At 40.9% G+C, this 13,340-nt stretch overlaps 1 protein-coding gene across 1 annotated transcript in view; it reads left to right on the forward strand.

The window, feature by feature from the left end:
• The window catches only part of COL22A1 (collagen type XXII alpha 1 chain), a 220,431-nt gene that overhangs the window by 187,869 nt on the left and 19,222 nt on the right, over positions 1-13,340 (forward strand). Inside the window, exons 43-52 of the mRNA XM_074830381.1 lie at positions 2,513-2,557; positions 3,006-3,053; positions 4,973-5,086; positions 5,275-5,328; positions 7,499-7,552; positions 8,295-8,348; positions 9,886-9,939; positions 11,222-11,275; positions 12,104-12,157; positions 13,239-13,292. Of these exons, the coding sequence (XP_074686482.1) occupies positions 2,513-2,557; positions 3,006-3,053; positions 4,973-5,086; positions 5,275-5,328; positions 7,499-7,552; positions 8,295-8,348; positions 9,886-9,939; positions 11,222-11,275; positions 12,104-12,157; positions 13,239-13,292 (585 nt within the window). The remainder of the gene's footprint in view (positions 1-2,512; positions 2,558-3,005; positions 3,054-4,972; positions 5,087-5,274; positions 5,329-7,498; positions 7,553-8,294; positions 8,349-9,885; positions 9,940-11,221; positions 11,276-12,103; positions 12,158-13,238; positions 13,293-13,340) is intronic.

Raw genomic sequence — 13,340 nt, forward strand, 5'->3', positions numbered from 1 at the left:
AGCGGTTTTCAAATTTGCCAGCCATGGCACAGAGCTTAATTTCTTATCCTGGCTTATTTGCACCCTGTTAAAAACATCACCAGCTCCACACCATAAAGCATTCAAGAAAATAGTTCCATCCTTTTTTGTCTCAAGGCGATCTGATACCCTGATCACAGCCATGCTTAAATCTTCACCAGGATTTCAGTTTTAGTCACTCCCTCCCTGTGTGTCTTTTCTCATAACTAAGAAGTCTTTTCTTATATTATTCTTCAAATAAATCTTCTTTAAATGCTCTGATTCCACCACTAGTACCATGTCATGTTTCAGATCCCTAAACAAAAGGCTGTCAGCAAGCCTTATGGTAGAAATAGTTTATTTATAGTTTATGTTAAAAGTCAACATGAAAGACATTTCTGAATTGTCTTTTCTGTGTTGCTTTCTGATCCAGGATGATTCTCATGGCTCAAGTCTTTGCTTTGTATCACACTCCTTAAAGTAAGTGCTGTGTGAGTCTTCCTGAACAAAGCAGGTCTGGGAATATAAGATCTGTGTAATCATCATTTAGACAACCCTCTTCCCACTTGCAGAAGTGGTTGAGAACCACAGTAGATAGGATGCCAAAAGCATGACCTGACAGTTTGCATCTGTGAAAGTGAAGGGACTTTGGGAACATCCCACAATCTTCTACATGCACATTGCTGCTCTGTGGAAGAAGCCAAACTATAAATGTTTATAATGTTTTCTTACATTTACTCAATTCCCCAGAAGGACAGTTGTGGGGAATTATGAGCTAAGAATATCTTTCACACTTTATCTTCTCTTGGTTCTTGCCTGTATATGGTTTAGTTCCTTAGGAAACAAGCTTTCATCCACGGACTTCAGTACTACTGAACTACTTCACTTTAGCTCCACTTCAGTTCATGTTTAATATTCATCTCTTAGAAAGTCAAGGGAACTGAAGGGTTGTTGTTCACCCAGAAGTGTTTAATGTGGCTGTAGAAAAAGAGCAATCAATATATTTTCCCATTTTCTCTCTCCTCTAGCAAGAGGTACGGGATTTAACTTTTAAATGAAATACAAGGATGAAATTCAAGTTTGATCTATAGCTATAATTATGGTGTAGCAGGTTATCACGACTTTGCCTGTGTGCACAAACTGCACTTAAGTCATTAATCCCCAGGTAGCCAACTAACTCCCCATCTTGTTGTCTGCATAAATAATACAATGAACTGACTGGAGAAAATGGACCATCCTGAGACAAGGTGATTGACAGAATGATTAGTGCCCTTCCTGGCAAAGCATTTGACCAATTTTTAAAGGAGGTTTCCAGGTGGAAATTTTGGATACTCTCAGACAGTCCCATAGGTAGCCCCTGCTAAGCCTAGACCGATTGAAAGCCAGTACTTCTATCTTCAGTGTGTTGATTAGCATCCTGGGTGGGGAATGTAGCACCATCCCAGAGACCTCTCCAGGTGGGTCCTGCTGCAGAACCAACAAAACTGAACACAGATAAGATGCTTTTAAAAGGTCAGTAGAAAATGTTCCTGCAGATGCAAAAATAGTCACATAGGACAGCCTTTTGTATGTGGTTAAGATAGAAGATATTTTGTATGTTCTTTAAGGTACCCAATATGAATAGAGCATGCATGTACTTGGGTGATGACACAGGGTGACAGGCCAGCTGGATACAGGAATTTAGGAGAGAATGGTTTGGAGAAATCTCACCCAGTCCAATTTAAAACACCACTGCAAGGATCCTTGCAGTGTGGATTTCTGTCACCATCTGGACAGTGACCAGCTGTCCTGTTCAAAAGATTTAGTTTCCCATGTGAGCATTACTTTATGCAACAACTCAAAAATAATCTTTAGTTTTGTCTTGGTTTGTTTGTTGTTTCTTTGTTGGTTGGTGTTTTTGTTGTTTTTTTGTTTTTTTTTTTTCCCCACGAACTAAAGACTTACTAATGACAGACAGGAGATGCCCATTGAGCGGGTATGGGGAGGGAGTGTGTGTTCCTTTTCCAAACCGACTTCCTGGACCTTACATTCTAAGGATGCTGGTCATTTCTATGCCTTCATCTAATGAAAACTGATACCAATACACCCCCACAAACAAAGAAACAAAGAGGTTCATTCCTGTTACAAGTGCAAGGGACCTGTTTTACAGGCTTGTGCAAAACAAGGTCTTGATTTTGCATGTTACAGGTGTCTTCAGGATTTACAGTGTCATCCTTCACACTACTGCAGTTCATAGTGTTTCCTGTGACCAGAAGACAAGCTAAAGCAATTTCAGTCTTTGTGTAACTCGAAAGAATTTAACAAGGTTACATGGTAGATAAGTGAGATTTAAGAGGGGTTCAGGGGATGTTGCAGATATTTAAAGGAGTTTACTGTTTGTCACATTCAAGGAGCAGTGGTGCTCAGTGGCAGAAATTAAAATGTGTGCTAGTCCAGAGCAGTGAGGAGAGTGTGGGAGCAACCAGGGAGTTACTGTATGATAAGTTCACAATTTTTTCTTTCTCTTGATCTGTAGGGTCTACCTGGAAATCCAGGGGAAAGGGGACCTCCTGGAAAACCAGTATGTAATTTCACTTCTATACTATATCTTCCTTTTAACTCAGTTTCCACCTGTACATCTCACCTCAGAAGTGCATTTCAGTGCACTTCCACTGCTGCTTTTCCCAGCAGAGCAAAGGGAAAGACACTAAGAACCACTAATGGGTTATGATAAAAATATCTGTGATGGCTTTGGAACAGTATGAAAATAAATGGATATCTTGCATGTAAATAAAAGCCAAAATGTTAAAGGCACTTTCCTAGCGCCACTATCCAGTACCCTCAGCAAGAACTCATCTGAGGTGTGATGAAGTGCATTGATAACGTAGGGCAGGAAGCACATGTTTGGCCCAGTGAGTCCTAGGCAGGGTAAGGGCAACCAGTGAGAGTCCATAAGCATGCTCAGGAAAATTTCTTATACCTTGATGCCTTTTAAAATTGCCTGAGATAATGAATTTCTCATTTCACAGGGTTCCTCACCCCTGCTCTCTCCAGAGGACATAAATCTCTTAGTAAAGGTAATTGGCCTTTGGTAATGGTTTATCTGTATGTTGGATTCAGACCTGACTAACACTCTGTGATGGGAAAGTGTCTGAGTTGCAAGTGAAAAAGGTGCCTTTAAACACTCTGTCAAAGCTTGAAACTTGCAGGTCTCCTACTTGCACTGATATTGGGACACTAGAGCGCACGCTGGAGATCAAAATCCAATGCCTTTTGACCACCACCAGCAATGAAATGACCTACAAAGATCTTCGTAACATGGTGTATGTTACAAAAGCTCTGAGACTTTTTTCAGCTTTCTGAGGCATGCATTCCCAAGAAGAAATAAACTTTGTCAATTTGTATTACCTAAACCAGAAAATGGAAATCATTTTAGTAAAATGTCTGATTTTTCACATACACCTTCAGCAGTGACTGGAGTATTTTTGAAGTCCGTTAGCATAGTGCATCTAAAAGGGTGCAGGTAATTAATCCCAGATGCATCCATGTTTCAGAAGTGATAATCTGTCTGTCTGCTTTTACTTTCCAAGTAGAGATTTGTCTGGGAAATAAGTCAGTATCTGATAGGTGTTGACTGCAAAATCTTTACAGATTTACATAGGCTGAGTTGGGAGATTTTCAAGCAGTCTTGGGGCATGGCAAGAAATCCTTTCTTATTGATTAAAAGAAACTAAAAAATTACCTTTTTTTACCAACTCCATTAACAAAATGACCCTTTTAAGAATGTGACTGTGAAATTACTTCATTGAAGAGCTGTCTTTCTTAATGGAGCCAAGTATTTTTCTGGAGATTTCACTGTATGGTATTGTTTGGGATTTCTGATCACAGCAATAGCAAGAGACTGATTCTTGGCTACAGGATGTAATTTTGATGTTCCTTTGTTTTCTTCCTTTGATTATGTTATGGTTAAACACACTTACATGCCTTGAGTATTGTTTCTGCTTGATATTGGTTTTACTCCACACGGTGCAGATCTATATAAAGCTGCACCTTGAAATCCCAGATGAAATTAAGGGCTCTGTTGTTCTGCATGTTTCTCAAGCACTTATATTGTAAGTAGATAAATATGCATGTAGGGACTGAAACTTAAAATGACAGTTTATGCCACAATTTTGCAACAAATCACTGACAAAGTTGGGTGTTGGAGCAAGGTCTCCTAACTCTCGGCCTGATGATGTGTCTGTTGTGCTACACTGTCTCTTATAGGCAGGATTCACTCCCCTTTTGCTGAAGGGAGTCTGCCTTTGAAATGGAAATGGCATACCCATGGTATTTAATTTCCTGAGGATAGCAGGAATGTAAAGACTACTGAGATGATGCTTCAAAGAGTTTTGGAAGGAGAGAGGTAGTAATTCTCCATGACAGAATTTGGCCAGGACATTGTGACATTCACTTGGTCTTCACGAACTCCATTGGATGAGTTCTCCTTGGCTACACTAGCTGCTGAATAGAGTTTCTCTTGCAGAACACCCTTTCTGACATTGTGCTGCACCTGGGTTTTCCTAGCAGTCTTCCCTCTGAGCAGTAACCCAGCTCTTTCAAACTGGTGTAGACACAGTTTTCTAGTAGTCTTGTAGTTTCAAAACAAGGTTGTTCTTGGTAGTCTTGCTTTATGGCTCTCTGACCTCCCCGTTAGGAAGAGTTTTTCCTTGGTTTCTTGATCCTGGATGATCAGTTAGGACCTGTCCAACTAGAACTGATAAGAAACTCCCCATGGGAGCATGTGTGAGCTCAGCTGCTGACCCTTGTTCTGCTCCATACTGTCCTCATTTCAGTTCTGTAAGACAAAGTAACCCAGATCCTACCCAGTGTGGTCAAACTGCAAAGGCTTAGGGATTATACTAGCACCACACTTCCACATTCATAATGGATGTCTATAGGGTCTGATAAGTGCCTTCAGTCTATCGTTAATTTATTTCTCCATGTTGTCTCCTAGGATGTGTGCAGTGAATGCCCTCCTGGCCCACCAGGACTGCCAGGCATCCCAGGTTTCAAAGGTGATAAAGGTCTCCGAGGACCACCAGGTAGAGATGGCCAGGATGGGAAAATGGTAAGAGAGATGGGGAAGTGACCATGCCTTGGATGTTATGTAACCTTGGTTTTCTTATCATATTTTTAGGTAGTTGATTTTTTAAGTGTGGTTTTTTTTTTTTGTCAGCAACCTACTGAATCTTTCCTAGATGTCTGTGGAGTCAATGGACTAAACTAGTGTTTACCTCTACCTCTTCTGCATTGCAGGGGAATGCTGGTCCCAGAGGTCCTGCAGGCCCACCTGGGCTGGATGGCCCAAAGGTTCGTTGGTTTTCTTCAGATGTCTAATGAAAACATATTTGTGACTAGTTAGTACACTGGCTGAAGCAGGATCATGATGACATCCATCTCTGTGTAAAGAAGTCGGACTGGCCTGTTGTGTGGGCCCTGTCCTGGCAATTCACTGGAGTGCCACATGCACTCAGAACTGCACAGCTGCCCACACGGACACTGTTTCACTTCAGCAGTGTCTCCTACCATGCCTTTGTTCATACACAGACACAAACACACACACAAGCATAGGGCCTGATTCTTGATGATGAATTTCATTACACTGGTATTTTGATGACAGGTAAGGACTTAAGAGCAAGTTTCATTCCAAATCAGATGAGGAAGACATTAAAGCCTCAGCAGTAGCCACCTTGCCTGTTCCTCTCCTTTGAACTCTGTATGCTTGAATCGCTTAAATTAAGGGTGGTGCAATAGGCTGCTGGCTCCATATACACTATCTGCCATGGTGGTTTTATCCACAGACTCTGAATGTTTCCTGAAACACGCTATAGGAAGAACTTGTTTCAGCTATATGCTTTCTGCCTAATGATCTAGGGACACAGGCCCACATAAAACTTCCAATGTCTGAAAGATTCCAATATTTGAAGCATTTCCTATGAAGAGAGGTCTGTCATCAGTCTTCTCACAGTGCCAGTGCCTGGTCACAATCAAAACCTTTACAACTGCCTAATGTGAAATAAATTGAAACAAATCAATGGAGGGAGAGATAAGGCGATTTCATGATGTACCACAGTTTCTTCCAGACTTCCCTGCATTACTGACTTACTGTCTAAACCAGCTTCTGCTATTTTAACATCTTTGTATTTGCACTTATTAGAGTATGGGACAAGCTAATAGAGATTCATGAATTAATTTTATATCTTGCAATTAAAAGTGTAGTGGGGAGAGTGGTAGAGTCTCAAAAGTAAATATAGGGTTGATCAAAATCAAAGTATGTTCCAGGATAAAATTTGCAAAAGAATTAGTAACCCATAAAGACAATAACTGGCAGAAATGCCAAGCAGTCTGAGACATAACACGTCTGCTGCTTTCTTATATGCTATGAGAAAACAGAGATTTGGGCAGCAAGAATGAATGTTTAGGTGAAGTAACAGGAGCAATTTTAAACTGTGCATATGCATAAAATAAAATCATGCAATCGATAAATAGTCTAAGTTGTATTCAATAAAAAGGCGGTTTCACAAATGTTAAAAGAAAATACTGTAAGACCCCTAAGAAGGTGCAGATGCAAAGACAGTCTTTGGGTCTTCCACTGCAAGGATCCTCCTAATTTATTTAGAAAGGAGTCACAAAGAGATCTGCACTTTTGAAGAGGTAGTATATTGTCCTTACCAACACCATCCAAACTAGTATTAGGTCCCATTCTGAAACAGAGCAGTAGAACTGTGGGTCTTTGGTCATGAGCAGCTTCATGCCTTCTGGCAATATGAATTAGGCCTCTTTTAATTAATAAATGGCAGCCCTTTCTCCTCCACTTGTCTCCTAGATCTCATGTAGTAAATCAAGGTATTATTTCCATAGACAGCAACTCATTAGTGTTGTGTGCATTGTTCATAATTTGTTCGCCATCATCTCAGTATTTTTCACTGTGTGAAACTTGCCTTGCTTTAAGCATCGGTAATACAGACATCTACACTTGAGTTAGATGCTTCTGTTCTGTTGTCACTAGGAGAGAAAGAGAGAGAGAGAAAGGTGGGGGAGCACTTTCTGGGTATGAATTTTCTGACTGCACCTTAGAAATGCCATTTTTATTGCTGCTGTCTCTGAAGGGAGAGATTACTAGCTCATACTGTGGATGCCTTTTCTGGGCCAGATGATTCCTTACCAAGATTTGATTTAGTGAAGTTCCTAACTACCTGTCTACTTTCTAAGGATGTGTAAGTCCTTTTCATGTCCATGAGACTACAACATTAAAAAAAAGGCTATGCTGGGTCTGCTCAAAGGCTGTTCTTCACATATATTCCTGGCTCCAACATTGTTAGTGAATGTCTAGGGAAGAATTTAAGAGGAGGGCAAACAGGACTCAGTCCTAATTTATGAGTTTTATGCTCAAATGTCCAAATGCTTTGTGAAATAGCTCAAAAAGCTGATCCAATATAGAATCTAAGTGACTTTCAATGGCTTTTTTTTTCATTATCAGGGTGCTAAAGGAGACCGTGGTATGACTGGGGATGCAGGAGAAAAAGGTGAACAGGTAAAAATAGAGTGTGCTTTCCAACAGTGCTGTCACTGTGATTGTTCCTTCGTCAATAACTCCTATAATGTCTGTAGAGGAATACCCTTCTCAGAGGCAGAGGAGGAAAATGGGAGCTCTTCATCACTGATAAACCTTGAATGGGCTATCCTGAAGAGTGGAACCGTAGCAGTCCTCCGCAGGCTACCATCCCCATCTCCAATATCTTCCTCTATTATCTGTTTCCTCACCTCTAGATAAGATGCATTCAGTTCTCTACATTACCTAACCTTTAGTCATTTCCCCAGATAATGCCTAGATGAGATCCAGGAGGTCAGGTGTCTTTGGGTCAAAAAAACCAGTGTTTCTATTTGTCCTAGAAGATGAATGTAAGGATGACCTCTTTTAAGAGAGACTGAGATACCTCGGGAAAGAGGGAAATGGTCTAAATTAGAGCAAACTTTCATAGTTAATTTTGCCAAGGGCTGAGTCAATAGTTTAAGGTGCAAATCAGCACCTCTTCAATGAGATTTGTAGGATATTTTAAAAAGGTTTGGTTCCCAGCCTGATCTCCTGCCTTGTACAATTCCACAATATCTGTTCTCATCTTCTATTAGCATAAATTGAGGTACACATTAGAAAAAGTACACCTTAAATTTGTCTCATTTTGATGTTGCCTCACAATGTTCAATCACCAGTTTATAGTTTATGCAACTACAGATGTGAATAATGTGTAAATAAAGTCTCTCTTTTTGTTCTGCAGGGTCACCCTGGAATGCCTGGCTTCTCAGGGGCTCCTGGAAATCCTGGTCCACCTGTAAGTTCCTCTGTTGCAAAGATGGTCCTGTATTTTCTTTACTAATAAGGTTGTTGCAAGATCCATGTAGAAGGTTGTTGCAAGCTCCATCCCATCTGTCTGTGCATTGCATTTGCATTTTCCAGTGGGTTCCTAATGGTCCCCTGAGTGTCATAGAGTTCCCCACTCATGATAATTGCTATTTAATACATTGGCCACTTTTCACTGATTGCTTCAACTCACTCTGTAAATTGATGCTAAGCTTCAGTCACTCGCTTTATACAAGATAATGATGATGAAAACTCTTCCACAGAGACTACTTAGTGGTTTGTTTATAGGTGTTTTCTTATATGTGGAATATGTTCTCAGTCTAGAACCAGCAGATCTAAGAGTATTTTAGTTCTCAATTTTACACAGTGGTATGAGACTGGATTTTCTCCAGTTTTCATATCCTGTGGGTTACTTTTGAATTAAAGGGCCTTTTACATGTGTCCCTCTCCATCACAGTCCTTCTCATTCCTAGCTCTACTCTCTCTGCAAATACAATTATGCTTCTTTGTATTTAAAAAGGGGTGACAGTGCAGAAGCAGGGCTGAAATAACTTGGCTGTCCTGCTTGTGATATCACCACTTACATCCTCCAAGAGCTGGAACTTTTCCTGATTGAAGGAGTTTTCTTTCCAAACCACCTTTCTTTGCCCACAGTCATCACTACTCATATTGCTGCTTACAGTGCAGTTTGGCTCTGCCATGCTGGGGGTGTGCAGCCTTCGTCTGTTCTGGGGATCAGCACAGTCTCTTCAAAGCTGAATTTACATTGCACTGACTAAATGACAGGAGGTACCAGAAACAAGGATTAGCTTAAAATTCTGTTGTCAGATGGTAGCAGTGCCTAAAGGATGCTGAATGCTTTACCACTGGGACAACACAGGGACCTGCTTTGTGGGTCATTTGTGCTCCCATGAGCATTATTTTAGGAGAAGCTAAAGACACATTTACTGTATCTGTGTTAACCTCATACTGCCACAACCATAAGGTTATTTCAGTAGGATTAAAATTCTTAAAATTGTTCTATGAGACCCTCTGAATAGACACAGTCAAAGGAAATGTGCAAAGTAAAACTGAGTCTGTCAAAGCAGAGCAAAGTGTGATGTTCCCCTAGATATTTTTTTTCTTCAACTTTTACTGACTTTTCCCTCTCTCTGCATTGACTCGTGGCTCCAGGATTTTGCCTGCCACAGAGTGTTCTTCAGACTGCTCCCGTAATTTCTGTCCTTCAGAGTTATTTTTGTCACAAGATTGGCTTTTTCCTATTTGTCCCCTATTTTCAGAAGGAAGGGCCAGGACCAAGCTCAAATATCTGAATATTTCTGGCTTTGGAGGTTGATTGAATGCAGAGGTTGGCACTGCTTTTCTGTGATGAATGAAGAAATAATGGAATGAATGCTGAACTGAGTGACTGAAGAAAACTTCAGTGTTGCCAACTGTGGTAGAGAGTGTGTTGACAAATGTACAAAATGCATTAATCACTCACGTTGTTTCTGCTTTATTTTGTTTAGGGGCCAGATGGGGCACCGGGACCAATAGGACCAGCAGGAAACCCAGGAGACATAGTAAGCTCTAAACTGTGTTCCACCACTAGCTTTACTTATATTTAGCTCTGTGAAGTAAAGCTGAGCTGGAACCCATGTAATGTCCTTTGAAAGATCCCCAAAATATTCAGCCTGAATCAACTCTGCCACTGCAAGTAGGACCTCCACAAATAACCACAGATTACTCTGGTTTTGCAGTTTTGTTTATTCACCAAATGAAGTTCCAAATTAGCCAGAGCATAATCCACTCCATGGGACCTCTAAGGAGGATTTCGTTCCTCTTGTCTGTCTGTCCTCTTAGCCTCTAGAACAGGATGGCTAAATCTGTTAGCATGCTTCATGACCCAGGCTAACACCTGAACTGTGCATATGGATTGTCAAAATGAAACCAGCAATGTGTTGAAGGATGTCACAGCATGGACTGCTCAGATGCCAGGGCCTGAGACCATTCCCTGGCACCACTGAAAATTAGTGCAGATGTAACCTTCGAGAAGGACTTTGCTACTGCTGTTTCATTTGATGGGTGTTCAGATGATACTTTATGGTAATGCATCAGAAAACCCTGGGTGAGACAGGTAATCTGATTGATGCTAACTTTAAGTTGAAAAGGAAAAAATGAACCTTCCCTGAGTAATGCATGCTGTTGAGCTGGAACAGTTTGAGAATGTGCAATTCTGTGATTAATTTCTAGAGCAGAGTTTCCTAATGAGCAAGGTGCCTTTTGCAAATCCGTTTCAACCTGAACTTCATCATAAGTGAACACTGATGGTCCTTCTGATGGCTGTTTTGAAATCAGTGAGCACTCTTAGCAGAGAGGCTAGAGACTATATGGGCAGGCTAGTGGAACTTCCCTTTCAAATGGATGAGCAAGGTTGAGACACTGTGAAAGACCTGGGATGTTATTGTCCAGTCCTATAGAGTAAGGGGATTTCTTGGGACTGTCAGCAAAGACCTTCTTATAACTACTAAATATAGATCTTCTACTTCCTGGCTGGATACCTCATGCAGGAAGTTAAGGACTAAATATTAAATATAATCAAACTTCAGAAAAAGATTACCAGTGATTTCAGTGGTTTCTCCATCTGTAGCCACTTATAACTAACACTGGATGTTTTATTCGAAAAGAAAGCCCTCCAGTTTAAACTAGAAGGAATTCGAGGAAACCTTGTATACTATGTGACATGGGCTACAAGACCAGCTTCTCACAGTTGTCCTTTGTCAAACTCTACATTTGATAAGACTTCATCTGATAGAAGCATCTGAGGAGCTTGTCTGACCTGCAGTGTTTCTGCTTTCTTTCCAGGGTAAAGATGGCCCTCCAGGTCCACAGGGCCCACCAGGGTTGCCTGGACTTCCAGTGAGTGCAATTCAGCTCCTTCTAATTCAATACATTAAAATGTGTTTATGAACATAAACACATAGGTGTGTAAAACAAAGAGGTGACATTTTTGAGGTGCTTTAAAAGCTATGCACGATCTGTAATGGTATCTGTCATCTTGATGCTATGTCCTTGCTCCAGGACAGTGTGCATACTGTATTTGATCACTTTAAAGCTAAATGTTAATTACCAGCATGAATTGGGTCTGTTCCTCATCTGCCTCCTCATTGGAAGAAATACTTTAATGCAGAGCACAAAAATCAGCTAATAGCTCCAGTGTATGGGCACAAAAATTCATAGACTGGAATACGGTCTTTATCTGAATCCACAGTCGAAATAATTCTTTTGCACTGACTCAAGTTCAAGTGCATCTTGGGCATAGACTCTTCTCTTCTAGAAAATGTATTTGTACATTTTGGGTTTTTCTAATCTGTCTTAGGGATAGGGTCAGAGCTATTTCTAGTGTAAAGTAGCCTAGCTGAATGAAGATAATGGTATTATAATGATTTATAACAGCTGTTTTTAGAATCCTGATTTACAATTGTTGGAGTGCTCGCCTTGCTGAAAAGGAGGAAACCCCTTAGACTTGCCATATTAGAAAGGGAAATGGTTTATGCTGTTGTAGTGGTGTGGCAAGGAGAGGTTTATGGTTGAGCTATAGAAATAGGGTAGTATTTGGAGGGTTAGGCAAACTTAAGTATGCCATGGTGAAGCAGAGTTGTCACTGTGAAACTCACACTGACAAAAACCACACCAATCTTCCCTATTGACTTCTTCCTTATACCCTGTTTTGCATTTCATTTACAGGGCATTGCTGGGAATGATGGCAAGGATGGCAAGCCAGGATCTCTTGGGGAACCGGTAATGTAATTTAAAAGTGGTTTGCTAAGGCAATCAGAGCCTACATCCAGTTATTATTTTTGGAGCTGCCTATCTGTGGACTCCTTAGGGGGGGCAGGGAGCCTGTTTTCACATCTTTTTTTAACACCAGAAGGACTATATTGTCTTGAGCAATTTATAAGAGTCACACACTAGCAATCTTGAAAAGAAACTGGGTTCTTTTATCTTTACAGCTACCATAAATACACTAAAACTTAGCGATTCCACTTTTACAACTACTGTAAATAGTGCAGAGAAAGAATGTTGTCTTGTAACATTAAACCTAGTGATCCATTTTTTAGGTAGAATATTATGGGGCATTAAAAGTTTAGAGGAGGCGTCTTTAAAGAAGCCTTTTCTAGATTGCTCTGTGATAGTTCTGTTGTCCAGGATTTGAAGTTTTATATTTTATTTTCTCTACTTTGTCTATACTTGCATTTGCTGAGGGGAAAAATCTGAGCTGTGAAGTTGTCAGCCAAAAGGAAATGTTAATAAACTGGACAGTGAATGTTATTCCTTGCAGCTGTGTTTTTTATATAAAGAATGTGCTTTCAGTATCTGGCATTGCCGTCCTCTTTCTGGGACTTGTCAAATGGGACTTAGTGGTTCTGGGAAGAGCCAAGTTCCCAGTCATTAGGACAACTGGTATGTGGAGCAGCACTTGTTACCACAGCTGCAGACAGTTGTGTGCTTGCATCAAAACACCTGGTTTCTATGTGCAGATACTCATTTTGTACGTTCTGAGTAGGTATTGGTGCAGTTCTGTGCATTACCCCTCCATACCCCTCCGACATTAAAACACTGTAAAGGTGCACCAGTCTGGAGGTGTAAGCTGCCTTTGAATCTCAAAGGCTGCATTCATGACAGTGCAGGTGGGGGTACGTATGGGAACGTCTGTCACTACTGTCCTCCTTGCATGCTTAGACTCCATCATTGCTGGAGAAACCCTGGGCAATCAGAGTTCTCAGTGCTGTTACATCTAAGGGAGAAGAGTGGGAAGTTTTCAACAGCAGAGGGATTGACCTGAGACTCTCACTAACATGAACATGATTGTTTCCCATAGGGAAAGCCTGGAGAACCAGGACTCCCAGGCCAGGAAGGTGCCAGAGGCTTACCGGTAGGTGCTGCTCTGAAGGGTTCAATCCAGTCACTCATCTGTACTGTA

Source organism: Strix aluco, chromosome 1, assembly GCF_031877795.1.
Source record: "Strix aluco isolate bStrAlu1 chromosome 1, bStrAlu1.hap1, whole genome shotgun sequence".
Taxonomy (NCBI): domain Eukaryota; kingdom Metazoa; phylum Chordata; class Aves; order Strigiformes; family Strigidae; genus Strix; species Strix aluco.